Raw genomic sequence first — 27,730 nt, 5'->3', positions numbered from 1 at the left:
CACTGATTGCTCTCATCAGCAAAGACAACAAAATAATAATTGTCCTTCTGCCCAAACACTTCAGAATTTGAGGCTTCTCTCCCTCTGTCTTTTTTTTTTTTTTTTTTTTTTAATTTTTATTTTAAACTTGTTCTCCGTCCTGTTCCTGTTCCCTCTCGCCATAAAGGTCAATACACACACACACACACACACACACACACTCAAAAAGATTTGTTTTAAACGATCGGCTCACCGATTCCTCTACCCAGCCCTATCCTGCTAAACTCTAGCTAAACTCTAAAAATCAGTCAATAGCAGCAGGTCTCGGTGTTTGACGGTGAAGTGTGTATGTGTGTGTTTGTGTGATAGCAAGGATGGGTGTGAAAGCAGTGAAAGGGTGTGTGTGACAGCAGCTCCTACACTGGAACAACTGCAAGTAGTGATCATACATCATCCATGTAAACCTGTAAATCCACTCAAATCTCAGCAATCTTAAAAAGGCTGCGACTTCATCTCTGCTCTGCTTTAACCTTTGGCTAAATATACAGGAGAGTCCAGCTACAAGCTCTCCCTCTGTTTTTACCACACGCACAGACCCGACACACACCCACCCCAACACATCAGTAAAATCTCAGGCAAGGAGATGAGAGCAGAAGGCAGGAGCAAAGGCTCACAGGCAGACGAATCAAGAACTCAATCGATTATTAAAGTCAATCAAAAGCTGCGATTTTCACATTTCAATTCTGGTAAAAAAAAAGAAAGAAAACAAAACAAATGACAACAGGATTTCAGAATTCATATCTTCGAGCAGTAATCGGATCAAACCGTTGAGCGAGAGGGTGTGCACGCCTGCACGGATCTCTGGATTAGTTATAATGGGAGATTGGGGAACAAAACGTGTGCTTCACTAAATGACATCTCCTTAAGATTGCTTCAACTACAAAAACAAATTTGATTCATTCTCTTGTTAACAAAACAGGGATCTGATATAATGTGTGATCCTATTTGGTGGGTGGGAGGGTAAACTGAACAGAAATGAAGAGCTATAAAAAATGGCAAACTCAGCAGCAAATTTCAGATTTCTCTCTCCCCCCCAACTCTCTCGTCATCTACCGTCACAGTAGATTTCTATGGAACAGCTTGCTCAGCAACTTTACCGGCAGCTAAATGTGATGGAACAACCCAACTCAAATGCCCCCACCTACAGCGGGACAAGACGGGGGAAGGAAGATGAGGAAGAGGATTTTGTTTACACTCCAAAGGGCCTACTGTCAGTAACCACTACCATCTGTATCTCTACCCAACTCCTCCCCCACGCTGTCCTCGGGGCTGATGTGAGGTGGTGGCTGAGTGAATGGGGCTAGATTCACTCTTCCATCCTTTCGTTTCATTATCTGAAGAGGGTCAGAAGTGCTTTACTTTCCCTCCTCTGGTTTGATGGCCTGCGGCTTTATGGGGCCAGTCCGTATGGGCTTGGCCGTGGATGCGGAGGGTTTTTCAGAATCTGGGCGCTCGCCTCCTGTCTGGTGGTTTGGAGCTGATGTGTCAAGCGGGGGTTTTCCTCCTTGATCGATTCGAGATGCTTTGCTGGCTTGCGGGGCCTTGAGCTGCTGCTGCTGTTGCTGCTGTTCCGAGAAGAACTTGTGAGTGGACTGGAGCACCTCAGCCCGCTGCTTTGCCTAAAGAGAGAAAGAAAAACACAAATAATTCAACTAATATATCCATTAGACTGCACAGGCTACTCCAACAAACAAATAACAGCAGACACACCTTTAGGTCCTGTTCAGCCTTTAGAGCTGCTTGCGTGCCTCTGGGTGCAAGGGTTGAGCCAGGTGGTCCCCGTGGGGGGTGCTGGCTGTGCTGTGGGTGCTGCGGTCTGGGGTGAGGCATGAGCCCACCGCTTACATTGGGTGACATTGGAGGGCCCATGGGAGAGCGCTGGACACCTCCAGCGAAGGAGTTAGCATGAGGAGGGCGAACCAGAGGAGAGACTATGCTGGGCTGAGACAGAAGCTGAATAAAAAGGGAGCAGAATAAACTCAATCATTTGGAATTAATAGTTCAAAATTAGTGCTTTATACAAGTTACCAAAGAAAAACAAAATTAGATTATTACCTGTGGGTTGAACTGGCCAGGAAAGTGCTGCGTCATTCTCATGCCGGCAGAGCTGGGCTGAAACTGCTTTTGGTAGAGCATACTGTTCATCTTGCTGGACTGGCTGCTAGGAGAGGTGGAGCTGGCCCTGCAGAGAGAAGTCAAAGAAACATTACAGAAACATGATATTAACAAAACCTATGAACACTCCTGAGAATAAGAAGCGCCTTAAGGTACATTTTTAGTTTGTGACACAGGGATATCTAAATAAAATGACTGGTGTTCATTACAGTTTGTTCTCTTCCGTTTTGTCCACATTAAATAAGGCTTCAAATAAAAATGATAACAATGTTAACTGTACTTTTACGCATTTACCTGTAAGGACTGGAGGTGGGTGTAGTGCTCCTGCCGCTGACAGGAGGAGTCCCTGGCTTCACGTCCATCCCACTGCCAAATAGTTTCATATCCATGTCCATCTACAACACGTCACAATAAGCCACTGAGTCTCACGTAAAAACTTCTCTTTATTTAAATTGTCAAATACAGATGGTTCAATACCTTGCTGGTGGGAGGCTGCATCATGCTGTGGTTGGGGCCCATGATGCCTCGGTACGGCTGAGAGACTGGGGGCTGTCGGTTGATATTGGGGGGCTGGGTTTGGGGAGGAGTGGGAGGTAGTGCCAAGAGGGGCTGGCCTCCACCAGAGCCAAAGTTAGGCAGGGACAGCTGAGGGACCGTCACCTGGGGAGAAATTAAAACAACGGTAACCCCAAGTGAGAAGAAGAAAAATAAAGTGTGGTCCAACATTTAAAAACCCAGAACAGGTTCATAAATTTATTATTATTATTATTAGTTATTTTTGCATGTAGGTTACCTGCTGCATTGCAGAACTGGGTGACTGTGTGTTGCTGTAGTAGCTACTCTGACCATGCTGTTGCACCTGCCCTGAGTACATGTTCGAGTGCTGATTCATTCCCTGTCGAGTCTGAACCAAAGGCACAAAAAAGTGAAATGAAATGCATGCATATACAAATTAATCAAATTCACTGTCCATATGATTTTCCGTTTACCTGCAGCAGGTGTGTATCAATGAGCTGAGACCCGCCCATGCCAGAGGGCTGGTTCAGCTGCGGCTCAAACAGAATGGGAATGTGCTGGGTGGAGGAGGGTTGTTGATAAGCCAAGTTGGACTGAGGCTTGCCCAGCTCAGGTGCCTGCACACCAGGATAACTGTGGAGGGATGGTCCTGAGAGCATCATAGAAGGCTGTGATAAGTTGCTCTGCATGAATGCCTGCTGGGACCTGATGGATGACAAAACCAGAGAATGAGATGAAAGAAACAATGGCGGGAAGGGAGAAGCAAACTGAAAGACTGTGATGCCGTTACCTGTAAGGCTGCAGTGAAGAGCTAAAGAGGTCCTGTGGCTGTGAGACTGGAGGGCCGGCGCCGAGTCCTAGCTGAGCCTGATGCGTGTGTTGATGCTGAGGCTGACCTTGCAGAGGAGCATATATAGGGATAGGAATCTGCTGCACGGCAGTTGGCTATAAGGTGGGGGAAGAAGAAAAAAATTAAAATAATGGTTTTGTCTTTTAATATTTCTCTAAAGACTTAACTGTATTGTTTTATTCCTACCTGTGAGAGGCCGGGCTGGAAACCTTGCTGCTGCGCCAGGGAAGGAGGAGCCAAACGAGGATGGGGTGTGCTGAAGAGGTGGCTAGTGTCCATGTAGAAGGCTGGAATCTGAGCTGCAGAACCTACACATGTTAAATATTACAGATCAATCACAGAAACAAACACACACACACACACACACACACACACACACACACACACACACAAATATGTAATAACAAAACCTGTATAACAGAAGTTTTCCCCTCACCTGCTGCAGACTGGGAGACGTACACCTGTGGGGTCTGCTGTTGCTGGGGCAGGAGGGGAGGCACACAGCCAAGCTGAGAGAAGCTGCTGCTACTGCTGCTATTGCTAGAAGAGGACAGGCTTCCACCTTGCAGCTGCTGGGGCTTCACCTTACAGATGTTAGGGGGGTCAGAGGCTGTGGTGGTTTTGGTACTGAGGGACGATGTCGTATAAGTGGCAGAGCCTGCGAGGTGAAAATGATTAAAAGATGTGTTTTAACAAGTTTGCAAAAACAATACTGTAGGAAGTAGGATACGTTTGAGTGGGAGTTACATTACCTGATAGTGAGGTACTGGGGGTAACAGAAGCCACCGGGATCTGTGGCATGGAGGCTGAGGAGAAGGAGGAGTATGAGGAAGCGCAGGAGGTGATGGGGGATGAGGAGGTGGTGACAGGAGAACTCTTCTCCAGACTTGGAGAATTCTCCCATGCTTTGCGTGCGGATTCCATCTGAAGAGGTAAAAGAAAGAAATAAGTGTTTAAGTGATGGCTCAGAGAACAAAATTTTGCAGAAAATAATGTTGCTTAGAGTTTTCTGTACATCTGTGTACCTTTAGTGTTAGGTCAACAGTAGCTGGAGAGACTGTACTGAGACTGGAGCTCTGCTGGAGGGTCTCGCGGCGAGGGAGAGGCAATGAGTGCGGTAGTGCCACCTAAAAAACATAGAACCAGAGGGAGGGGAAAAAAAAAAAGACGTAATCTCCTCAAATTAAAAATTGTGTGTAACATTTTGAGCCTGTGTAAAGACATATACTCACATTGGCCACTAAACTCTCTTCCATTTTGTTGCCTGCTGTGGGAACGCTGTCGGCCAACGATGAGGAGGGGGTGGTGTAGTCAGTGACAGACTCCTGAGGGACAATAATTTAATATGAAGGCATTCATATTAAAATAGAGTAACAAAAGTACTATAAGTGTTAACTAAATGTTGTTCATGATGAAAAAGTAAAGAATTTTTTGGGGAAAAAAAAAACAAAAAAACAACAACACATCACTGGTTAAGTAATAATTTGAATATTGTGCCAGCCATGAATGAAGTCCCAAATGAAGTCATTCAACAGAGTTTGAGGGACAGGATTTGATGCCTGATGTTCTCTGATTTCCATTTGTAGTTTGCTTGTAGCCCAAGTGCTACTAACTGATCACATTTGAACAGACTTTGGTTGCCTGCCAGTAACCACAATGTGTGGTGAGCAAAAGATGGATGGTGTTTGCTTACATGCAGTCAATAATGACCTGATATTGTCTGAAGAGAAGTGGTTTCTTTATCATTGTATTTTTTTTAGCTCCATCTGTAAACAATAAATTGAGGACATAAACTAAACTCTTCCCCCATTTCAGTCATCAGACTTTATGGGTTAATTATAGCAGGACTTCATCTAGCTCAATGTGAGCGGTTGTAAAACAGTTGTAGTATACCTTAGAGTTGCTGTTGTACTCTGCTGAGGGGACTGTGATCATGCCCTCAATGTCTCCACCCAGCTCTGGTACTGTGGTGTCGCTAGTGGGAGGACTGGAGTCTGCTGCTCTGCTAGCACCTCCTCCAGGTACTCCTCCCTCCATCCCATCAGCTTCTCCTCCACGTGCATCTTTGGCCTTACGATTTTTTAGAGAGCGCTCTTTACCAATGGGACCTGGCTTGTACTCCTTGGTTTCCACTGGTTCCATCTCTGGTAGCTGAGGAGAAGTGATTAAACATTTAGGCTGGAGTAAATATTTACAGAAATGACACAAGCCAGTGTCATTTAACACAAAACTGCATTTCTAGAAGACTATGTGTACCTTCTGTGTTTTGATTGGGCCAGCTCGAGGTTGTTTCTGTCTCTGTTCTTTGGGAGCAGGTAGTTTGTTTTCAGAGCCACTTTCAAGCAATGCAGGAACTCCATCACTGTCAGTGCTGCCTGCAGATGATGGCGCTCCAAACTGAATACTGTCTATTCCCAGCTCCACGCTGCCCTCAGCTCCAGGCTTTATACCCTAAAAAACACATTTTTCATGGTTTATCGTGTGACAAAAGCATTAAAACAATAAAGAGGAAGGTGCGAGAAGCATTTTACCTACCTCAGAGGAGACAGTACCAGTAAAGGAGGTAAGAGGTTTGTTCCAGGCACTCACAGAAGGTGGCTGGGGAGGGCTTATTGGACCAACTGGAATAAACATTGTATATTTTAGATTAGAAAGCCATCCACAATTCAACCAAAGATAATTTCAAGAGTCAAGAGAAGATTAAGACCAAAATGAACTTTTCCACTCACGCTTCTTGACATCCGGAAGGACGGTACCACCCGCTACCTTGTTCTCCCACAATTCAGTACCCAGAGTACTGTGTGTCTGTGCAGGTGCAGGGGGTAGGCTCTTTGACGTGAAGTCTGCAGCAGCAGGGGGAACAGAAGGCAGAGGAGCCACTGTTCCTTCCAGAGTCTGAGGTGAAGCAGCAGGCTGGGAGGAGGCATGATGAGGATGTTGGGCAGCAGGAACTGAAGGCTGCTGTTGGGCCTGGGGGGCGGCAGCTACAGGAGGCTGAGACTGAGGGGCCTGTTGTTGTTGCTGCTGCTGCGATGACTGCTTTTTAGCAAATCTTGGTGGCAGCTTTCCTCCACTTCCTCTGCTCTTCTCACCGGGGCCTTTTTTACCCCAGTTCTGTTGGACATGTGTGGATATTAGTTACACACCTACATTTTTTACTTTAAACATTGCACCACACAAACTATCGTTCCCCTACCTGAGTAGTTTGCTCTTCTTTTTTCCGTTTCTCTTCATCCTGCAGACGCTTCTGTTGTTTTCGGGAGACAACCTCTGTGAAACCATCATCGTTGGCACTGGACTGTGGGTCCTCTGTGGTGGTAACCTCCGGGTGGTCATCAATAATCACAACACCTACAATAACAACAAATTTAACCTCAGTTTTCAAGTGATAAACAGCTCGAGTGCAGAACAGGCTTAATCTATGAGCATGTTTACTGACTGGCATAATTATTGAGATCAAACTGAGAAAGAGCATTCTCCTTGGGCTTCTTGGTGGCCTGCTTAGCTTCATCTTTGCGACGCGCAGGCTGCTCTTTTGCAGGTCGCTGGGCTGCTCCTCCAGGTGCTAGCGCTGCTGTCTCTGAGTTTTGGGCTGCAGGGCTGTTTCATTAAGAGACAAGTAGAAAGCAAAAACATTTAAACCTTTAATTCCTGTATATTTATGCAAAAAAACCAAAAACAAAACCACAGGCAGCTTGTACAAGAAACAGTGAGAATCTTGCTGCTTTCCTTCAGAAACCTGAGACACAGTAAAAGTCTAAAAATACCACCAGTCTGATTCCGTATTTAGCTACTTTTATGACAGCCAATTATAGCATACTGATCACCAGAGTGAAGAATCCTTCTAAATAATTGCAGAAATAATGGCCCCTTTTAACAAAACTTAAAGCTCAAATACAAGGATTGAATTTAGTTCCTACATCCCATAAAACTGATTGTGTATAATAAATATACTATGATGATTATACCCCTTTCCTTTTTTAAATGCACTTCCAGTAGAAATTCTTCTGGAAATTTCTTTCATCTTAACAAGATCATTTCCAGATTTATTTACCAGGGAAAGAAACCCAGTCTTGAACTTAAAACAACAAGAACATGCCACTTCAAACTACTGTGATATTTACATTCTGCACTGGTGCTATTCAGTTGAACTCTTAATTAGGCATAATAACTACACAAATGGTTTATTGTTTGAAAATAAACCTGCAGGGTGATCCTACGGCACTCTGTTCAACTTCTTTGTGCAAGTGACAAAAGCCTCATTGTCTCACACTCACCCTTTGCGGCCAGCTTTGGCCCCTCCTCTCCTCTCTCCCTTGCCCCCTGTGTAGCTGCGCCCTGGTTTGGCTCCACTGTTGCCTCTACGATTCTGTCTCTCTGTAGGCCTCTGACTCGAGAAGCTCCTCTTGGCTCCAGGAGCTCCATCACGTTTTGGTGTCAGCCCTCCATCAGGTGAGCTTTTACTGGGAGTCAAAGAGCCCTGGGGTGGTGCAGGGGCTGGTGCAGATGCTGTAGCTGCTCCATTAGCAGGCTCCACTGCTCCTTTCTTCTCTTCTCGCTCTCTCCTTTCATTAAAGTCACTGCTCTCAGAAGCAGTTTCCCATTCCTCATTCGCCTGATCTGACGAGTTCTGATTTGACAAATCAGGCGACTTGGTACCAGCAGCAGTAATAGTGGGACTACTTGTATCAGGCAAAGGCGCTTCTAAAGGAGACGGCAGGTCAGGTGTGGGCATAGAGGCTGCCGTTTCTGCAGGCACAGTTAATGGGGTTCCTGGAGCTCTAGAGAGAGTTGGGGAGAGGGGAATTGGGGCAGTTGCAGTGCTGGGCACAGCAGCAGCAGGAGGCACTGAGGGTAAAGGAACAGGGGGACTGGGGGCTGACTCTCCACTAGCCAAAACTGCAGCCTCACGCTCCTTTAAACGCCTAAAGCGGGGCGGTTTATCTTGCCTTGGGGGCCGTGCTGGTCTAGATCGACGAGGCCTCTCTCTGCTACTTTGAGGACCCCCTTCCCCAAATTTCTTCCCCTCAGATTTTGGGGGTCGTCGGTCAGTAGGAGGATTGTCAAATCTTGATGTGGGCTCTGCATCTTCAGGCCTGAATGTCTCCATGGGTTTAGAGGGCCACTGGGAAGAAGGTTCTCTGGCTGCTGGTCGTCTAAGAGGGGCTGAGCGTGGGCCTCCACGCTCCCTCGCTCCACCTCGTCTGCTGTATAATCCCCCTCTTCCTCGCCGAGAAGGCTCTCCTTTAGGAAGGAATCCTGGTTTGGGGCGGCTTTCATCATCTGCTCTTGATCCAACCTTTTCCCCCATGTGAGGTGGTCCAAAGCCTGGCTTGTGAGATACTGAGCGGCCCTCCCCAGGGAGGTCTCTTCTCAGTGGACGGCTAGGTTTGGTGCTAGGCTCACGGTCAGATGGTCCAGTATCACTGGCAGACTCCCTCCCGCCTTCACTTTCAGAGTCTGTGTCTGAACCACGGCGCCGTCTACGTTTTGGTATAACCTCAAAGTCCGAGCTCTCACTTCGTGTTTCACTTTCCTCCCTGTTGCGAAAGGCAGCAGCACCTGCAGCAGATGGTAAATCTGAGCGTGATCGGGGCTCTCGATAGGGGTATTCTGCCCGGCTTCTACCCCGACTCCCCCTGCCTCTACCACTGTAAGTCCCACGGTAGCTTCGTCCTCTGGAATAATACTCCCCTCGACCACGACCTTTGAAATTTGAGTCTGCCGGCCATTCTCGCTCTCTGTCCTTATCCATTTCCTTCTCCCGCTCTCGTTCCCTCTCTCTTTCCTCTCGCCGGTAGGAACGTGGAGGGAGGTTGGACTCTTTCCGAGAGGGCAGTTTGGGTTCTGGATGTTTGTCATTGCTGGGTGCCTTTTCCACCTTCTCCTCCTGAGAAGAAGAGGTGGGAGCCCCAGAAGAAGGCTGAGAGTCTCTGGCCCTCTGATGGGCAGTTACAGTTTCCTCCGCCTCTGCAGTTTCTCTCTTTCCCTCACCGTGAGGCCTGGAGTCTTCTGATACAACAGCAGCTGCAGATGGAGCTTTGGACGACTGTTCCTTTTTGGGCCTATCCCCTCTTTCCCCTCTCTCATGACGCTTCTCTCTTTCTTCTCTTTGCTCCCTCTCTTCTTTCATGTCCCTTAAGACAGGTTTCTTTATTGGCCCAGATCTACGTGCAGGTCTGTCTCCTCCTGGTCCTTCTCTGCGTCCAGCTCCTGATCTCCCACCCCACCGCAGCTCAGCCTTCTGCTTGCTGGGTGCTGGCAGAGGCAACTTCTCTTGTTTGTGTAATCCATCAGCAGGAGGGGTAGCTCTGTTATTTGTTACAGCAGCCTGAGAGTAGAGCTCATTCTGGGGCTTATCATCAGTTCGTTCCCCTGCTTCCTGTATCTCTAGTGATTTTGTTCCCAGGGGTAGCCCGTCAAACCTAGGCTCTTCAAGCTTAAGAGAGTGGCTGGAGCCCTGTGAGACATTTCTCTGGAGCATGGCTTGGCCAAGAGCTTCTACCTCCTCCCCACTTGGTAAGCCGGGCTCCTCTGGGTCAAAACCTGTGCCTACAGGGACTCTGTCAAGAGGTCCTGGCATGTCTTCTGGGCCCTGCGTAAATGCTGATAGAGACTCTGAAGGGTCCCGGAAGAAGTTACTTTTACGAGAGTCCAATGAACCGTGATCTTGGGGATAAATAGCTGGAAGACCCCTGTCCAGATCCAAACCAGAATCCATTCTATAAATAAAAACACCAAATTTTAATTGAGATGTTTAAAGCATGAAAGAAGTTAATTACCAATTACTTCCCTTCATATTTTTTTTCTGTCAATTAATATTTTTTAACCTTTGCTCCTTGTTATCATCCCTTCCTTTTGGAGGAGTTACAGAAGGTAATGGCTCTGACTGTGGGTATGGGTCTGATCCCCAGACCATCCGTGAGTCTGAGGCCAGGCCGTGGTCACGAACTGGTCGGGTTAAGTGGTCAAATGAATCCGAGCTAGAGCTTGAGTTGTCCCCTGGCTCCCTGCGTACAATCTGCTTAGGTGGCATCCTCCCTGAAGTTGACAAAAGATGTACTTTGGAAAAAAAAAAAAAAACAACCAAAAACCACACAGCAACACTTATCACACCCACACCAAATTTCTTTTGCATATCTACTTACCAGGGTGAATGTTAGTTGGCATGTCCATAGGCGGTCGGCCTGACATCATCCGAGGGTCCATGTAGGACTGCATCATAAGCCAGCGGGGATCAAATCCCATGGAGGCCAGGTGAGGGCCTATGGGTTGGTACATGGAGCGGTGCTGCTGTTGCTGCTGCTGTTGTTGGGCAGCTGGAACGCTGCCACCACCTGAGGGGGACACAGAGCCCCCACTCTGCTGTTGCTGCTGTTGTTGCCATTGCTGCTGCTTCATCTGTTCCTACAAGTGAATTGAAGAACATTTAAGAAATTTTAAAATAACTAAAGCCAACTTAACCCATCAAACAGACACGTCATATCAAATTATTCTACCGAGCGCTCAACCTGATCACCATATGTCACAGTTAAAGCTATTGCAAAGAAACAGCTCAGGTGTGGAAATGTTGCTTGACAGGCCTTCTAAGATCCCCAACTAGCCTATGGTACAACCAGATAATGATTTACCAAGTAAGGCCAAACCCTTACCTGCTGTCTGAGGAATCGAGGTGGTAAAGACTTCTGAAACTGTTTGGAATAGCCTGAGATGACAGAAGGACGCATAGCAGCTGCTGCCTCCCCTTCCAGCGGTGATTGTGCAATAGGGACTTCATCACCAGCAGGGGTTTCCTTGTGGGGCAAAGACATGTGGGGCTCATCCACTGTGGAAAAACAAAAGCAGTATTGGCATTAATTAACAAGTGGTAGTCAGATAATTTTTTTGCAACTTGATCATTGCTCAGAGTTAGCTTACCTCTGTTGTCCTCCATGTTAAAATAGTCTCGGATTGGCACTGAGGTCCTATCAGTTTGGTTCTCGTCCATTATGGGACCAACCTCAGCCAAGGAGGTCTCTCCCTCGCCCTGTGGCTGCTCTGGAGCTAAGGCTACAGGTCTCTGGACAGGCGGGGTGGGCTGACGAGGCAGGTGAACCTCTTCCTCAGCATTTGGTTCTGCTCTATCTCGCTCCCCTCTCTCAGGTAAGGAAGTCTGCATGACTGTGGCTTGTGATTGTGAAACTGGGACTGAAGGTGCAGGACTAGAAACAGGAGGAGTTGATAAAGATGCTTCCTCACGGGGCGCTCCTGCCTCATCATTGGTGGTCTGAGCAGAGGAAGGCTTGCCCTCATTAGCCTGGCGGTGTTTTTCATTTAAACGTTTAAGTTTTTCAGCACAAGCAGCAAGCCGTTGCTCCTCCATCCGGCGTTCCTCTTCCTCTCTCCTCCGTCTTGCTCGCTCTACAGCTTCAGAAATTTCAGAAGACTTTTTCCGTTTTTGCCGCCAGGCTTCAGAATCCTCCTCAGCACCAGGTGCCCCTGCAGCCTGTGCTTTGCCCCCACGCTGAGCTCCACCCCCACCAGAGCGACTGCCAGCCTAAAAAACAGAGAATAAAGTCATAAACAAAGTGATCACAGTGTTGTTACGTTCCCCTAAACGGGTCCAGGCGGTGAGGGGGAAGTAACAGTGTTAATAAAATTAAGACATGATAGTAGGCTTCTGTAACTTGCACATGCTTTACCTGGAAGTCCTGTGTAGCAGCTGATTTATTATATTGCCCCATACTCCCAGGTGATGGGGCTCTGGGATCAACACTCTCAGCCCATGAAGCTTTACTTCCTCCACGGTCCTCAGATCCCTCCTTCCAGCCCTCCTGACCGTCCGTTGGCCGAGCTCTCATACGATCCACTTTACCCAGCCATTCCCTGAAAAGAAGATAGTTAAGTAAAAAAAAAAAACCAAACAAACACCTAACACGCATGCCCAATTTTCAACTAACCTAAATTGCTAGTTTCATTAATGACTTCACCACAAATGCAGCCAAACTTCCATTTAAAATAAAAAAAATGTTTTATTATTTCACTTTGCATAAATCATTTGCCACTTTGCCCATCAACAAGTGACAATAATGCTTCAATTAAACAACCATTCTCACGCTGTGGCCTCCCAGCAATATGTGAATACCAATTTCTTTCTTTGCTCATTGAAATGAATGAATCGTCAAGCGCTGTAAATCATCTTTAACAACTGCTCATTACTGCACTGTTTTATCGTGTATTGGTCCATTTACCAACAATCATTCATAATGTTGTCCACCTCATTCAAATGCATACGACTGTTTCCCCTACTGTAGCCATCTGTGTTAATCATAAGTTAATGAAACTTTGGACGAACTTAGTTCAAATTTTGCCAATACTGGGAAACACTTGTGTGGTGCAAGTGAAGAACACGAAAAGTAAAAGCGGGAAAAGTAAATGAATATATAAAAATGCTAACCAGTTTTCTCCCTTGTCTTTAGCAGCTTGGTTCTCCTCATCATCACTGAAGTTAAGTTTCTCAGTGTAGTCCACCTCCATCTGAGCTCCTGAATTGCAAAATAGACATGACTGATAAGAAGCTAGAAATATCAGAGATGCACAAATTTCTATTACAATTAGATGTTGTCATTTATAGAAGATATAAATCTACTGACCTGCCCAGCCCTCATCAGCATCAGTGTCCAAGTTGTCGAGTTCCTTCAGTTCAGTTGCACTGATAATAGAGGGTCTGTCTGGGTCTTGAAGCCAGGATTGTGGGGGTGGCTGCTGAGGTCGTGCTGAACGAGGAGCCCTGAAAAAGAAAGGAAAGTTGATTTTTAAACCTAACAAATATATAAATTACTTGTGTACACAATGTGCTTCTGTGATCATGTAATTTGTGTAGCAATGATGTTAATGTTTCATGTTTAAAATAATCCAAAAATACCGTACTAATAAAAAACTCAAAATTGATCTTTTTTTTCCTGCAATCCAAGTATCAAGGGCTTATCCTTTAAACTCACTTTGCCCCATCTTGTGGTACAGGGTATCTGAAGTTCCCCTGCCCTGCACCAAAGGACATTTGCGGATAGGCGTGGAACATCTAAATCAGAGAGACAGCAATCAACACACAGCGTAAAGAAAAACAACCACTAGTTTTTGCAGTTGTGATATTTTTGTTTTGCCCATCCAGAATATGTAACAATATTACATACATAAGGTGGCATCATGCTCCTGAAAGCAGGGTCAAAGTGAGTTGGTACGCCAGCAGGAGGCTGTTGGCCTCCATTAACTTTAGGTTGAGGGGGGCCAGAGGGAGGTAACCTCTCCCTGGGATCCTTCTTCTCCCTTTGGCCATCAGTGGTTGTGTTTCGGCCAGGTTCATCAGCTTCGACAGGTGGTGTAGAGGTACCAGGGGCCGTGCTACCCTCCTCCAAAGCCCTGTTCTCCATCTCCGGGGGGCTAGGTGCAGTGTTCAAATTCCTGCCGCCACCCTCACGCCAACTGCCAACATCTACCAGGACAGACAGATAAGAGGTTTTAATTGTCTGATTACAGTTAGGAATCTTTTAGACCAGGGGTCTCAAACTTAAATGAGCTGTGGGCCACTGCTGGCACTGTCATTTCATTGGAGGGCCACTGTAGTGTTCAAGTAGTACAAAAAAACAAAACCAAAAACATCAAACAAACAAGAAAACACCCCAAAATATTTCAAAAAGTGTAGTTTTTTATAAATTTTAAATATTGTATAACAAGAGAAAACTGCAAACGTGAATGCAATCCCCCCCCCCCGTCCCCCCCGTGTGGCTGTGTCCATACTTTGAGGTCTAAGGCTTGGGCCTGGTCCATAAGGCTCCTCTTCTTGACCGTCCTTGACCTCACCAGCCGCCTGCAAGCTGGGAAACTCCTGGTGAAAATGGCTGCTCACACGGGGAGAACCTGTCCAGGACAAGCAGATCATTATAAATGTGAAGAAAGCACAAGGTTAAATATATAACAGTCATTTACAGATGCACTGAAGGGTCTAATCCGCAATTTGGTACACAGAAGTTCTACACCCTAACATTACATTATGCAGAGTTCAAATGATCTGCATTCCAAGCGGACTATAATGGCAGACTGAGGATTGGGACTTTGTTTGGTGAACACAAGTAGGGAATGTGCTGGATACTGTTTACAATCTTTTACATAATTTCCAAGCACAACCATGGTGTACACATAGATAATAGTTTTTTGAGCAGGTGTAAGGCTTACGGAGCAAATGGTACGCATATTTACCGTCTAGCTGTGTCTGCTTGCTGTTTGCCCAGGAACGACTGCCCCCAACAGAAAGGTCCTGTGGCTGGACCACTGCTGGTTTGTTTTGAGGTGGTGGTGTCTCCTGTTGCCTATGGTACATAAAAACAGGGTAAAGCTTTCAACAACATGAATCTGAAATATGAATGATACTTCACTTTATATTAGATAATTACAGCTACTGTTAAGTAACTTAGGGTAAAACGTTTAGACTATTTTCCTCTGTATGAAAAAAAATAAATGTGGATCTAAGATATTTAATGTAAGCGAGTTAAATGCACCTCTCCTCCCCGGCTTCAGTTCGAGATGCCCATCCACTGCCGTCTTTGGGGACAATGTTGACGTTGGGATCGTTTCCCTTGTTCTCTGCTTTCAGGCTGGGGAGGTTGGCCGGAGGGGGCATGCGCCGGCTGACAGCAACTTTGCCCAAACTCTGGAGCCCATGTCTGGCAGCCACTGGAATGAAGAAACATTATGTAGAAGAAGATCAAGATTAGGATATTTTGCCCCCCTGAACTGCTTTTAAACAACGGTCACATGAGTAATAGGGGTCAGCTTGTTTGACTTATTTTGGATTTATTCATAACACAACTGTCACACTGCTCCTCATGCAGCCTGCAGTGTAGTCCCAACACGTCAGTGATAAACTTGACAATTAAAAACACAGACAAAAGATACCCGTTTGTTTATATGCATTCTCTAGTATAATTCTGTATCTGAAGTATACCAACAAACAACCTCATAACTGCCTATGAACATGAATATAAAAACAGTTAAGCCAAATCAAAGATTCATCGAGTACTTAGAATAATTAGATTATTAAAAAAAAAATTCTAATTCTTTGCTTCCATGCTTTGTCTATTGCGCAGCTCTGTAGCATGCCATTGTCACAAGTAAATGCGAGCATTTCAATCAAATCTGCGACTAAAAACTGTCCTGCGATACAAACTTATTTAGGTGAAGCATGTAAATAAAAAGATTAATGACATTAAGCCTAGACAGCCCCCTGTTTAAACCATAAACGCTGATAATGCAACAGCAGCAGTGATGACAACACTGGCAGAGTTTAACTTTGAGCCGGAGTCTGCTTACACACCACGAAGAGCAAAGAGGCGGTGCCGTTACTGAGACTGATCTCAGGTTGAGTGAAAGGAAACATGTTTCTAACATCCAAAACAGCAACGCTGTTCCTGTAATAACCATGAAAACCTTTACTAGAAAAAAAAGCGGGCAGGAGTCCTTCATCAAAGCACCTGATCAACAAACTGACATTTAACAAACAACCCCCCCCCAAAAAACGCCAACTTTCAAGATGCTTTATCCACCGCCGTTTGTTTTACACAGAGAAAAAGTCTCCAGACGTTGTATTAAAATATGCAGATAAACTGTTAACCTAGTCTGATCCCAGACTGGTCAAATTATACAGCTTAATGAAGCCTTCAGTAGCCTTTTTTGACAAATGAAACAAAAAACATTACAATTTCAAAAATGAAAACTAGAATAGCAGTTCATTTTGAAACCTGTGTTTCTTTCTCTTTGGAATATTTATTATTACTCATTAATAAGACAAACATATTTCTTAACCGATTAATCAAAGGAATAATCAATAAATTACTCAATTATAACAATCTTTAGCTGCAGCACCAATCAAATCCAATGAAGTGGATCTATTAGGCCTTTCCTTTAGCCATTTATCAACTGTTACAATGACGCATGGTTATTTTTTAATATGGTCCATCATTCAAACCTCATTCAATAATGAGGTGTCTTATGTATGAATTCTGGTTGTGCTTACTGACCTCGAACCAATTTTATGTTGTGCACAGTGCTTCAAAATCTGTCAAATGTTTTAGTACGACTTTGGTAAGCTACGAAGCCGCACTGCATGATGGATTGTCGGAGCATTACGGCTAAGGTAGTCAGGAGCCTTGCACAGTAAAAAAAATAATGTATACTTTATTGATCCCAGAGGGGAAATTACTCTCTCTGCATTTAACATATTCACTCAGTGAAGCAGTGGGCATCCACCAATCAGGCACCCGGGGAGCAGTGTGTAGGGACTGTACCTTTGCTCAGGGGTACCTCAGGGTAGCCGTTCAGTGGATTTGAACCCCCGACCTTCTGATCATGGGGATACTTCTTAGCTATACAAAACTCTGTGTATGGGCAAAAACTATTACTGGAAGCTTACCTGCAGTTTTCTGGGTTTCCAGAGATTTGCCTTTGTAGGTGTTGAAGAGGCTAAGGGTTGCATACTTTGTTTTGCCATCCTTTGCCTTGGTGCTCTGCCCTGACTTCTCGGACATTTCGCTGGAAACTCATTGAGTCTGGTCCTTTGGCCTCGCCCCCAGAACCAGCCTCCTATAGCACAAGGGAGAGAAAAATAAGATCAGAGAATAGCCCCCCCCAAAGTTTATTGGCTAAAATACCAATGTGTTTGACTTGGTATTAAATTTAAAAGGGGTTTTCCCTCCAGGGACTACGTTAACACTCATAATGAACTTGCATGAACCCTGATCCACCTAGTGAGCAGATCAGCTTTTAATGGTCTGCCAAATTGGAAGTAGGGCTGCCACAAACGATTATTTTGATAGTCGACTAGTCACCAATTATTTTTGCGATTAGTCGACTAATCAGATCATGCACCCATTGGACATAAAATGTACAACTTATTGCACCAGCATCTGCTGCTCTCATATAACTATCATTAGCTTAAAGCTTTAAGTGTGTAAGGTATGTGCTAACTAAAAATAAAGACAAGATGATAGTTTATTAAATTTTAATGAAATGTGCAGATTGTTTCAGTGGAGTTTAATAAACTCAGCCGTGTGCTCCTTGCCATCTAAAATATAACAGGACATCGGAGTATATTCTCGAGCATCTCACACTTCTGATAATCAGTTGCCAGCTTGACGTTTATTCAGCTGTGTAAAAACGATAACTTTAATCTCAGCCAAACCGATTTACTCAGGAACAGATGAAATACTAAAAAAAAAAAAAAAAAAAAAAAAAAAAAGCCAAACAATATAATTTTTAAGTTATCCAAGTCACTCATATATTATGTTTAACCTGAGTAGCGAAAGACTGTGGTGGGTTTGAAAACAATTTGCCAGGAGTCTGGTATTCTCACGGGCTCTAGTGAGCCTTGAACCCCGGCTAGCTATCGAGCTGGTGGGTAACAGACGTCTCCGAAAACGTCGGAGCGCTTTGGAAAATATGTGGTCTCTTGATAAACTGAGCAAATATTTGTGGTTTACACAGTTACATTCTCGCCTGAAAATATGTTAAAAGTTTATTTTGTGACCCAGAAAGAATAAGAAGAGTAATATTAAAACCAACTAGCTGCCGCCATTGTTGAAAACTGAGCAGGGCCGCGCTATGAATACTGGGACACAGCTTCTTCTTCTTCGGGGTTTAACAGCAGCTGGTATCCTTGTACATGCAGTGCTGCCATCTTCTGTTTCAGTCCGTTATTAAACTCTTAAATCCTACTACTCATTCCTGCGTCTTTTGGGATCTTACAAAGCTTCAAACGACGCGTCGACTATTAAATTAGTCATCGACGACTTTGATAGTTGATGTAATCGTGACTAGTCGACTAATCGCTGATAATTGGCGTCTGTCTTGTGTCAGTGATGTAAAAGGCGGATTTAATGCGACATGACCGTTCAAACAGTAGTCGCTTTCTAAAACATCGGATATGTATCGGATTCAGTACCACATACGAAAGTGACCCAGATCGGATTTGAAAATATCGGATTTGTGCTGTTCACACTGTCATACCATGATCGGATATGGGTCGCATAGGGTAAAGAAAAATCGGATTTGATGCGCTTTCGCCTGCAGTGTGAACGTAGCCATAATGACTTTTATCAAAAAAAAAAAAAAAAGAAGAAAAGAATACCCACCAAAACCTCTCTTTAGTAGTACAAAGACAACATAAGAAAAGACACTCTGCTCAGTTATGGCAATGGGGCGATGACAGGAAATAGAGTAGGATTTAAGATACACAGTTCAGTAACCAAGAAAAGGAAACACCAGAAAGTGAATTAGAGTGAGCAGCTCCAAGGACAGAGAGGCGACACGTTTACGACTGCAGTGTCTTTCCTATGTCACACAAAGGTCATTTATTATTAACGGGGGAAGTGGTGTAACAGAGTCTGTAAGTGTGAGATTATGTTGGTGTGTGTATGTGTGCGCTTGGGGGAGCCGACAGCTCAGATCAGTGCACACTATCCAAAATGCTGCCGGTGAACACCAACAAACTTAAAAGGGGGAAAAGAAGAAGAAGAAGAAAAAAAAAAAAAATATATATACATACATACATACATACATACATACATACATACATACATACGTATATCTCTATCTATCTATCTATCTATCTCATATTCAGGACAATGTGGCTCTCATTTTACAAAATACTTTCAAAAAGATTTCCTCTTATTTTCTGTAAGGATGAGAGTATGAACATTACCCCTGGTTTCTGTAGCGATGGTAGCCAATACAAATCCATAGTGCCTTTATTAAACCAAAAACACATCTCCATTCTGTTCAGTTCAGCTTATTTATTCATTTTTAAAAAGAAACCTTTTTATTTTTTGTTGGTTTCTTCACTCTTTTTCCTCCCAACTTAGACCAGGTTTATTAATTGCCCCAAAATAGATTCGATGACTCATTTTAGAATTTTACATTTTTTCCCCAGAGGCACCCACAATCAGTTTATTAGCGGACAATTCTTCACTCAAGTTTTTTGTTTGCTGGCCACATTTCTATAAGGGCAGTTCTCAACTTCATCCAGCTGTTTCCTCAAAAAGGATCTGTCTAACCAAACCCCCCTCGCAGGTAGAGAACTGGCATCAGGTGCCACCAACTCCAGGGTGATGGAGTAGGAATCCCTCTGCACGAGAGGGGGGGGGGGACTATCAGTAAAGGCCTTCATGATAACTTATGAAAGCAAGATAACAGATGTAAAACAGCTATTGTGGTTAATCCTTTTTGTGTCCCTCCAGTGATGCTCTTCTTTTATCACTTATAAAGTGATAAAAAGGGGCTACAGTGGTGACAAGTTTTGACAGGTCCTATTAACCTGAGATGATAAGAATAACACAGGGGAAACTAAATCAAGATTCTTTTGTTAAGCTCATTAATGAATACAATTTTTCTTAAAAGTTCAACAAGCACGTTTATAAAAATCCAAAGTCTGAAGTTACTCAAGATTGAACTCTCTACACCAAATGGGGTAATTTAGTATTTAATATGTTGTGGACTTGCTCTTAATCAACATTCACTTAAAGAGACTATATTGTAAGAGTTTTTGAATGATTATATTAGGAGTGAGAGAGAAAGATTTGTAATAACATCCCAGCTCTCCAGCCCTAATTTGTCTAGCCTGACCTCCAGTGCAACCCTGCACACCTGCAACTGCTCTGCATTAGCGTTTACACGCGTGAGCTCTTTTCTTCCCTTATTAAATACTCAAACTATCAGCACTTTGGCGTTTCTTTTGTGCATCAAATAGTTTGTGTGCAGTTCTCAGAGATTTTGACGGTTTAATGAAGGTAAAATTACTGAGTCTAGATCAAATATTTATTAAATAATAAGATCAGAATCATTTGACATGAAACATCAGAAAAAAATAATTGGCAATTAACTGCAAAATGTTCTTTAACTCTAGCTTTTTTCCTCAGTTGAATTTTAAAAAGAGTGAGATAAAACAGGTTATTGGCAACTGATGTGGCCCCAAAGTTGCCTGCAAACACAGAAGAGGGGAGACCAAAGTCAGCAGCAAAGCTGTAGTTCCTCTCATTCTGAGGATTACTACTGCAGTAACAAAATCACCACAGGGCAACATTAACACCAAGTTTCACATCAGAGCAAGATCGGTCCAGTGCTTCACTATTAAACATAATACAGTACAATAATAGCTCATCTTAATTGTTTTGTTTTTATAATCGCTGGAAGCCCAAATTCTTAATTAAAAATAAAACTATTACTCGCTCAGCTCTAGCATGTTGGCAGTGAAAATATTTTCCTGTTCTGGATAACAAAGTTAATAAACAAATATGATGTTTTTGACACATTTGAGAAGGCATTAATAACTGTCGCCACTGTGCTTACACTTGAAAGTAGAGCATAACTAATTAACAAGACATTTAAACAGTGCTGCCCTCACTTGACAGGAAAAGACATACTTAAACTAAATATGCCAGGTAACTACTGGGTCTCAGATGTTATGCTGCCACCTGCTCCCCTCTAACATTGTGACAGGAAGTTGTAAACAGGCAAGGTGGATAAGAAAGTGGTGTGGTTCTGCAGTGCAAAATCAATTGTTGTATGCTGGTTGTGTCAGAGTAAACTGCCATACAACCACTTAACTAGAACAATGTATACACACATTATGCAAACACATGTGGACATTATTCTGCAATGAAATATGACTAGAGTTCAAAATGGCTCATAAATCCACACTCAAAAATTAGGAACACTATTGGTTTTGTGTGGTTATTGGCACTCTAAATGAAGGTTAGGACAAGGGATGCGCTGATCTGACATTTGGATTAAATAATGGTCCAATAGAGACTCCGGTGTTGGTAACAATAAGCTGAGCAGTGTGATTTCTCTCAACTCGAAACTGGACAAGTTTAATTTGTGCATCTTCTAGTAAAAATAATTTTTTTAATTTGCAAGACTCCCTTTTACAGGTGAGCTCTACTTGCAAGTTTAGTAGACTGAGGTTACGTGTCTGTATACTGCTGATGTCGACACCATTCTGTTTGCAGCGGGGCTAGATGATTAATTTGGTCATAATGCAATTGCAATTTTGATTTACAGCAATAATACAACTAAGTAAACGTGGTATGATTAGTTTTAGAGTATGATTATTACTACAAAGCATTTGTTTTGTCTCTTCTTGATAGCAGTACTTTTTCACCTGTAATGTGACTGACAGTCTTGTTCTTGATGGTCCTCTATGTTTTGCACTGTAATGGTGCAGTTTAAAAAAAAAAGGGAAAGGAAGGAAGGAAGAAGAAAAGAAAAAGAATCTACACTGGCCATAATGGGCTACAATTTATATATACACCAGTCAAAGTTAGAGAGAATGCCGAGAATACAGAAAATATTAAACCCTTAATAATGCAAGCCCTGTCAACTATCGACTTTGCCATCAATATCTGTCAAATAATAACCTGCCACATGATATGGCCCATAAATAGAAAACATTAATAATTAGAACCCACTCAGCATCTATCAACTGACATTCACAGGGCATTGGTCAGGGCCAATAAAAGAGGCTTAGTAAGCCATTTTTAATGACTGCTTAGTGTTTTTGGCACAGTGAACATAAAACTGGGTGAAAGATAAGGACTGGAAGAGACTTAAATTATTATGTTTATTCAATGGCATCAATCCTAATGAATCCATTTCCTTTGGGAGATGTCTGCAATTCCATTGTGCCTATAAGAAGGTGAAGTATGGTTTTGTTTTCAGTATGAGGATGGGTAGGTGCTTAGATTGGACATTCAAATGAATTAAAGTCATGTCATGGGATTAAGTGGTGTGATAAAAAAAGTAAACTGATATCAGTCCCTTTAAAGTTGTTTTTTATGCCAAATGAAGGATAAAAATAACTTCTCTTTATCTTTATAAATCACCGACTCCCAAAGACTGTTCCCTTCTTGTCCCTGTGCCTCTCTGATCAGGCACCATCACTGACTGGTGGATCAATAAGTACTACTCTAATCAATATTTCCCTGAATGGCCTCCTTGAAACCATTCAGATGTAGACCCATTACTAATCTAAAATGCATAAGCAGAAAGCATCACCATGAAGCCAATTAATTATCTTCCAAGTATTTTCCACATCCAAGAGATGCTTATGAATCATATGGAGTCTTAGACAACTCAACCCTGCCAACATACATACTCACAGAGTAAAAATGTTCTTTACGACCACAATTCGTTAAATCTGCACCTCATCATGGCTGGAAATGAAAGCAGTGCGCTAAAGTTTCATTTTAACATAAAGGAAAATAACACCAGGACATGTTCCTTGGTTAAATGCCAGATCAGATATAAAGGTTTCACTGTTCCGTGCAGTTTACTTTTCTTAAATTACTGCCATTCATGAATCTGCAGGCCATCTCTCCCCATGAATCGACCCTGTGGTGGGCTGGGTGGCTCATACCGGCAGGGGAGTGCAGGCCCTCTTCGCCGGAACTCAACCAAACCGGGCTCAAATATCACCTCACTCTCACAAAAGTTAAGCACAAAACCGCCAACATTATAACGCAGCCAACGGGCCAGCTTTTAACGTATAATGTCATTATAGGTGGCGTTTGAAAGCAGGCCGTCAGCTTGCACGGTTTAGCACAGTTCCGTTTCTCACCAGTCGCCATCACCTCCACTTCAAGCCCGTCAGTGGCCAAAGCATGCTAACCAGCTAACGCTGTGTGCACACCAGCCCATCAGCGACTGAACAAAACTTCACACTTTCAACTTACATGACACACAGACCCACCTGCCACCGCCGGTGCCTCCTTTATCCTTTCGGGTGCTGTACGGCTTTACTTGAAATCCGGTTTCGGCCTGGTTTGTAGTGGACCAGTGCGTGTCTGGCCGGCGGATTACAAAAGCTGGCTAGCCTGCTAACCCAGTTCGGCTAACGATGGTTAGCTACTCCGCTCGCTGGCTGCCAACAAACCGCTCTCCACATGCGCGGTCCTGCGCTTTCTGTCTTCTCCGCAGTTTCACGCCACCGGTCTCTTCTCGTCTGCTCGGCCGTTACAGCGGGAACCGGTTCGCAGTCTTCCCGTGGTTCCGTATGTCTCCCCACCCGTTATCTCGTACCAGACCGTTTTTGTAGTTGAGTGAGGCCCCGCTCGCGCCGCGGCCTGTCTCACAATCAAAGATGGCAGACCGCGGTTGCCAGATATGTCTTCTGACATCCCCCTCTCTAAAATCTTCTCACATCCCGTGCAGGTGCACCAACATTTGATTGAAATTCCAGATTTCAGATTTTATATTAAAAAATTGTAATTAATTGAGATGATAATTGAAAAATTCTGAGGTATCCTTTTTTTACGCTGCAATTAAATTGTTTTCTGTTATACTGAGTTAAAATAATACAACATGTAAGTATTACTGAACCTTGATTTGTTTATGATCACAATTAACCAATCCCCCATAACTATCTTATTTCAACTAGATCTTGACATCTTCTATAAATATATTAAAAAAAAGTTTTAATGTGCAACAATATCCCATCTAAAAGCACAAGCATACACTGCATATGTTGCACAAACCTGATATCTGTTCATCTTCTACAGAGACAAAAACCCGTTATAAATGTATAAAAGGGTCACCTTAAGTCCAACTTTCAATTCTCTGTAATATATCAGGATATTTATTTATTAGAACTATCTGGATTATTAGAGCTATTTTGTAATATTTTGTAATATTTAATATTGGTACTTTAACCTGGTCACTACTATTCGTATTGTCTTGGAGCAACTGTGACCACATAATTTCATCTAGAACTAATAAAACATTCTGATTCTGAATAATGATTCCAAATCAACCTGGAGTCAACCATCCATCCCGATGGATGGTGCACAAAAGCAGTGAAGAAGACAGTGCAGGCAGGCTGGGTGGAGGGGGGGGGGGGGGTTCTGGGGTGATTTGTGACACAAAAGGAGCAAGTGTGAAAGGGAAGGTTTAAAATATAGTAGTGAGAGCTGCCATTATGCATGGTTTGGGCACTATAGCACTGTAGAGTGACCATGATGAACATTATTAGAAAAAGAATACCTCAGAGGGACAGCTCAGGTTGAGCATTTGGAGATAAAGATAGCGAAGCTGAGATTGTTTAGGCATGTGCAGAGGACATTTTGGACAAAGGATGTTGAATATTGTTGAATACTGAGGTGCCAGGCAGGGGGAAAAGAGTAATAGGAGGTTCTTGGATGTGATGAAGGAGGACATGCAAATTTGTCAATGTGCTAGAGGAGGATGTGGATAAGGTGAGAGACCGATGATCCACTGTCGGGACCTCTAAAAGGAATACCCAAAAGAGGAAGGTGAGAAGGTACGCCCGAAAGTTGATTCTGCTCATCTGGAAATCAGCGGGAGACACCAAGAAACTGAAAAAGTATCTTGGAATGAAAGGTTTCTCCCACTGAGAATGCATGCATCCGGGTGAACAGACTCAACTTTCTTAGATTTTCTTACCTGAATGATCGAACATGCATCAAGACAGGAAGATCTGTGGAGAAAAACTAAAGGATTTTTTAACTTACTATTTTTTTAAATGTATTTATTCTTTACTCAATACTCAAATAAATAAACAAATAAATAAATACCCCACAACTATCTGGAATGTTTAAAAAATTCCAGTTTAGTATTCTCTGTCCATTTGTCAGACACTTACCTTCAGAAACTAGAGTCAAGTGCCATGGAAGTCAAGGTGTGGCGCTTTCATTACTTGCATGGCATCTTTTGGTTTAGAATAAATTCATTTGGACTTCTCTAAGTAAAGCCAGACGTTGCATTTTTAAGTTAGCATGTTATCATTTCAGTTCAGTTCATTTCAGTGTTATTTATACACCGTCAGTTCATGGCGAACTCACTCAAAAGACAAATTAGCAGTCTCTAGCGTCAAATACGTGAATTTTCCTTCACGTATTTTTCTCCATATCTTGTTATCTCTAAATCTGGCAACCCAAATGTTAAGAAATCACGCGTGGACGAAGCTTCTTCTGGGGTGTTTAGCGGCGGCTCGTGAACGGCGGATAACTTAGTATGTACAGTAAAAATTAAAAAAAATATATCAATCAATAAATCTATCTATCTATTAATAAAGACAAACAAACAAAAGGTTTGTTTTAAAACACAACGATTATATATTACTGAACTAAAATAAAAGACAAAAAAAAATCTTTTGTAAACTTTTATAGAATTTTATAGAATAACAAACACAGTGACAAACTACCTTTTGGGTTATAATTCTCGTTTCACTCTTACAAACATCAAATTATTATTATTATTATTATTATTATTTTTTTTTTTTTACTTTCTCACGTTTTTATCCTGCTTTAACGGACAATTGCATGACACAATGGTACTATGCCATCCTTAAAAAGCAATCTTAGTTAATCATAGTCACTGATTTGGCTGCAAGAGGGAGATTCATAATCACATGCTTCCATGTGGCTTCCAGTGTGATGCAGTGAGACACAAAGGACAATACGAAAAACATACTGTAGTTTCATGTGGCTTTTTGAAGCAAAACATCATGCAAATACCCAAAGCACCATTAGGTGGCATTACTGATTAATTTAGGCTACATTATCAGTCCATGATTCAGCCTTGATATGGAGTTATGTAATAAGAACTGCCCAGGGGGTAAAGGTAATAAATTTAGAAAAGTACTTGGTGTGTGCAATTCATGCATGGACTCGAGCAGAGGTCTCCAGTACCCGAGAGCTACTGTCCTGCAGCTTTTAGATGCATCCTTGCTCCGGAATGCCTGAATCAAATGATTGGCTTGTTACCAGGTCTTTGCCAAACTTGATGGCATGCTGAAGAGGTAATTCGACCATTTGATTCAGCTGTGTAGGAGTAATGATGCATCTAAAAGCTGCAGGACAGTAGCTCTTGAGGACTGGAGTTGGAAACCCCTGTGTTAGAGGATTTAGGTGAGTTACAAGAGGATGGTGCATGTGTGAGCAGTTGGCTATTGAAGACGTTTTTTCTAAGTAAATTTACTTGCGTGAAGTTGCCATTGACATGGAATCCTCACCATATGTCAGTATCAACCCATCCAATCCACACATTATGTGCAACAATGTGAAATGAAACAGGGAAAAAGTATTGAACATGTCAAAAAATCAACCAATGAGCTCTCTCAAGACCTTTGTAGCACACACACACACACACACACACACACACACACACACACAGTTCTGACTACCTTCCTTCTCTTTGTTACCATCCGACTATACACTTCTTGACTCCGAATGACATCCCGTGGATCAGTGAATCAATGTCTCGTTCACCCTTGGCATACAGCTTGATGTCATCTATCTAGATTAGGGGGCTGACAATTGCTCCATTCCCCAGTTGGTATCCGTAGCCTAAGGAGCCTAAGGAGACCCTTTCTTGGATGTCTGCCACTGTGATGCTTACTGGAGCTGTTCAGGGAGGTTGCTATGGTCTGCTCTTAGATCCACTATAGCCACTGAGCACTGTTGTTATGGGTTATGTCAAGTCTCAGGTATGGATAGATTGCTGTATTTCTTAGGCTTTCCCTGCTGTACTACCCTTTCTTCATCACACTTTTCTGCAGCTCTGATAGTTGGCTTCCCTGTGTGCTACCTTGATCTTGGCCTCTAGTCTCTTTTTCCAGAAAGGCACAGCTGATCACTGTTTTCATGTTGTAGATCAGTTTGTTTCTGCCTGGTTTCCCCTGATGTTGCATTCACATCTTCTAGTAGACCTTCAGAGGGTACTTCACAAAATTGGTCATGGAGGGTCCAAGTTTTCAGCTTAGCCATGATACTATCTCTCAGGTAAAGCGCTCAATGCCTTCAATGTGCCAGTTGTACTTGGGGCTCGGTACTCAATCTTAGGTGGGGTGGGGATGATAATATCTCCCCCTGACCTGACGTGCTGGTTTCCCCTTGTCGTAACAATTATGCTGTAGCTCATCAATCTCTAGTTGTGATAGCAGTTGCTTTTCCCTAATGTTGGAACACTGAGCTATTAGTTGTTTCACTTTTAGTCTAGATGTTGGGTACAGAAAATAACATAGGCCCCACATGTCTGTGAAGGTTCTCAGTCATCCAGGCCACCGGATGACTGAAGACCTTCAAGCAACTTAAAGAAGTCCAGATGCTTTTCTTTCCAAGCTCCTTAAAATAGGCCCCACATCCACTTCATGTAACAGCACCCGTTTCT

The 27,730-nt window shown here is 43.3% G+C and overlaps 1 protein-coding gene across 2 annotated transcripts; it reads right to left on the bottom strand.

Annotated features, from left to right (window-relative positions):
* Window positions 1-64: 64 nt before the first annotated feature.
* Window positions 65-23,702, bottom strand: prrc2c (proline-rich coiled-coil 2C). Of its 2 annotated transcripts, none has more exons than XM_040039789.1 (34): window positions 23,295-23,702; window positions 16,965-17,134; window positions 15,055-15,229; window positions 14,756-14,865; window positions 14,297-14,416; window positions 13,693-13,991; window positions 13,501-13,580; window positions 13,153-13,289; window positions 12,957-13,044; window positions 12,202-12,385; window positions 11,438-12,056; window positions 11,173-11,345; window positions 10,669-10,927; window positions 10,351-10,561; window positions 7,798-10,242; window positions 6,960-7,120; window positions 6,717-6,871; window positions 6,250-6,634; window positions 6,056-6,141; window positions 5,777-5,971; window positions 5,414-5,671; window positions 4,753-4,845; window positions 4,546-4,647; window positions 4,273-4,444; window positions 3,957-4,178; window positions 3,707-3,819; window positions 3,461-3,615; window positions 3,144-3,375; window positions 2,948-3,058; window positions 2,632-2,814; window positions 2,449-2,549; window positions 2,095-2,221; window positions 1,750-1,992; window positions 65-1,658 (listed from the first exon to the last, which is right to left on the bottom strand). In XM_040039789.1, exons 2-34 carry the CDS (start codon window positions 17,077-17,079, stop codon window positions 1,395-1,397), a joined length of 8,373 nt encoding a protein of 2,790 aa, XP_039895723.1. In that variant the 5' UTR covers window positions 17,080-17,134; window positions 23,295-23,702; the 3' UTR covers window positions 65-1,394. The 2 variants fall into 2 exon arrangements, with proteins under 2 accessions (XP_039895723.1, XP_039895722.1); XM_040039788.1 differs by having other exon boundaries at window positions 3,707-3,828; window positions 23,295-23,701.
* Window positions 23,703-27,730: the final 4,028 nt, after the last annotated feature.

Source organism: Simochromis diagramma, unplaced genomic scaffold (genome assembly GCF_900408965.1).
Source record: "Simochromis diagramma unplaced genomic scaffold, fSimDia1.1 OVJJ01000026.1, whole genome shotgun sequence".
NCBI lineage: Eukaryota > Metazoa > Chordata > Actinopteri > Cichliformes > Cichlidae > Simochromis > Simochromis diagramma.
Note: the sequence above shows the minus strand (reverse complement) of the source record. Positions and strands in the feature narration are given on the sequence as shown.

Coding starts and splice junctions, on each gene's coding strand:
- prrc2c (XM_040039788.1), bottom strand. CDS start 17,079: ATGTCCGAGAAGTCAGGGCAGAGCACCAAGGCAAAGGATGGCAAAACA. Junction 12,057..12,201: donor CTGCTACACAGGACTTCCAG/GTAAAGCATGTG, acceptor TCTGTTTTTTAG/GCTGGCAGTCGCTCTGGTGG. Junction 2,222..2,448: donor CCCACCTCCAGTCCTTACAG/GTAAATGCGTAA, acceptor TTCTCTCTGCAG/GGCCAGCTCCACCTCTCCTA.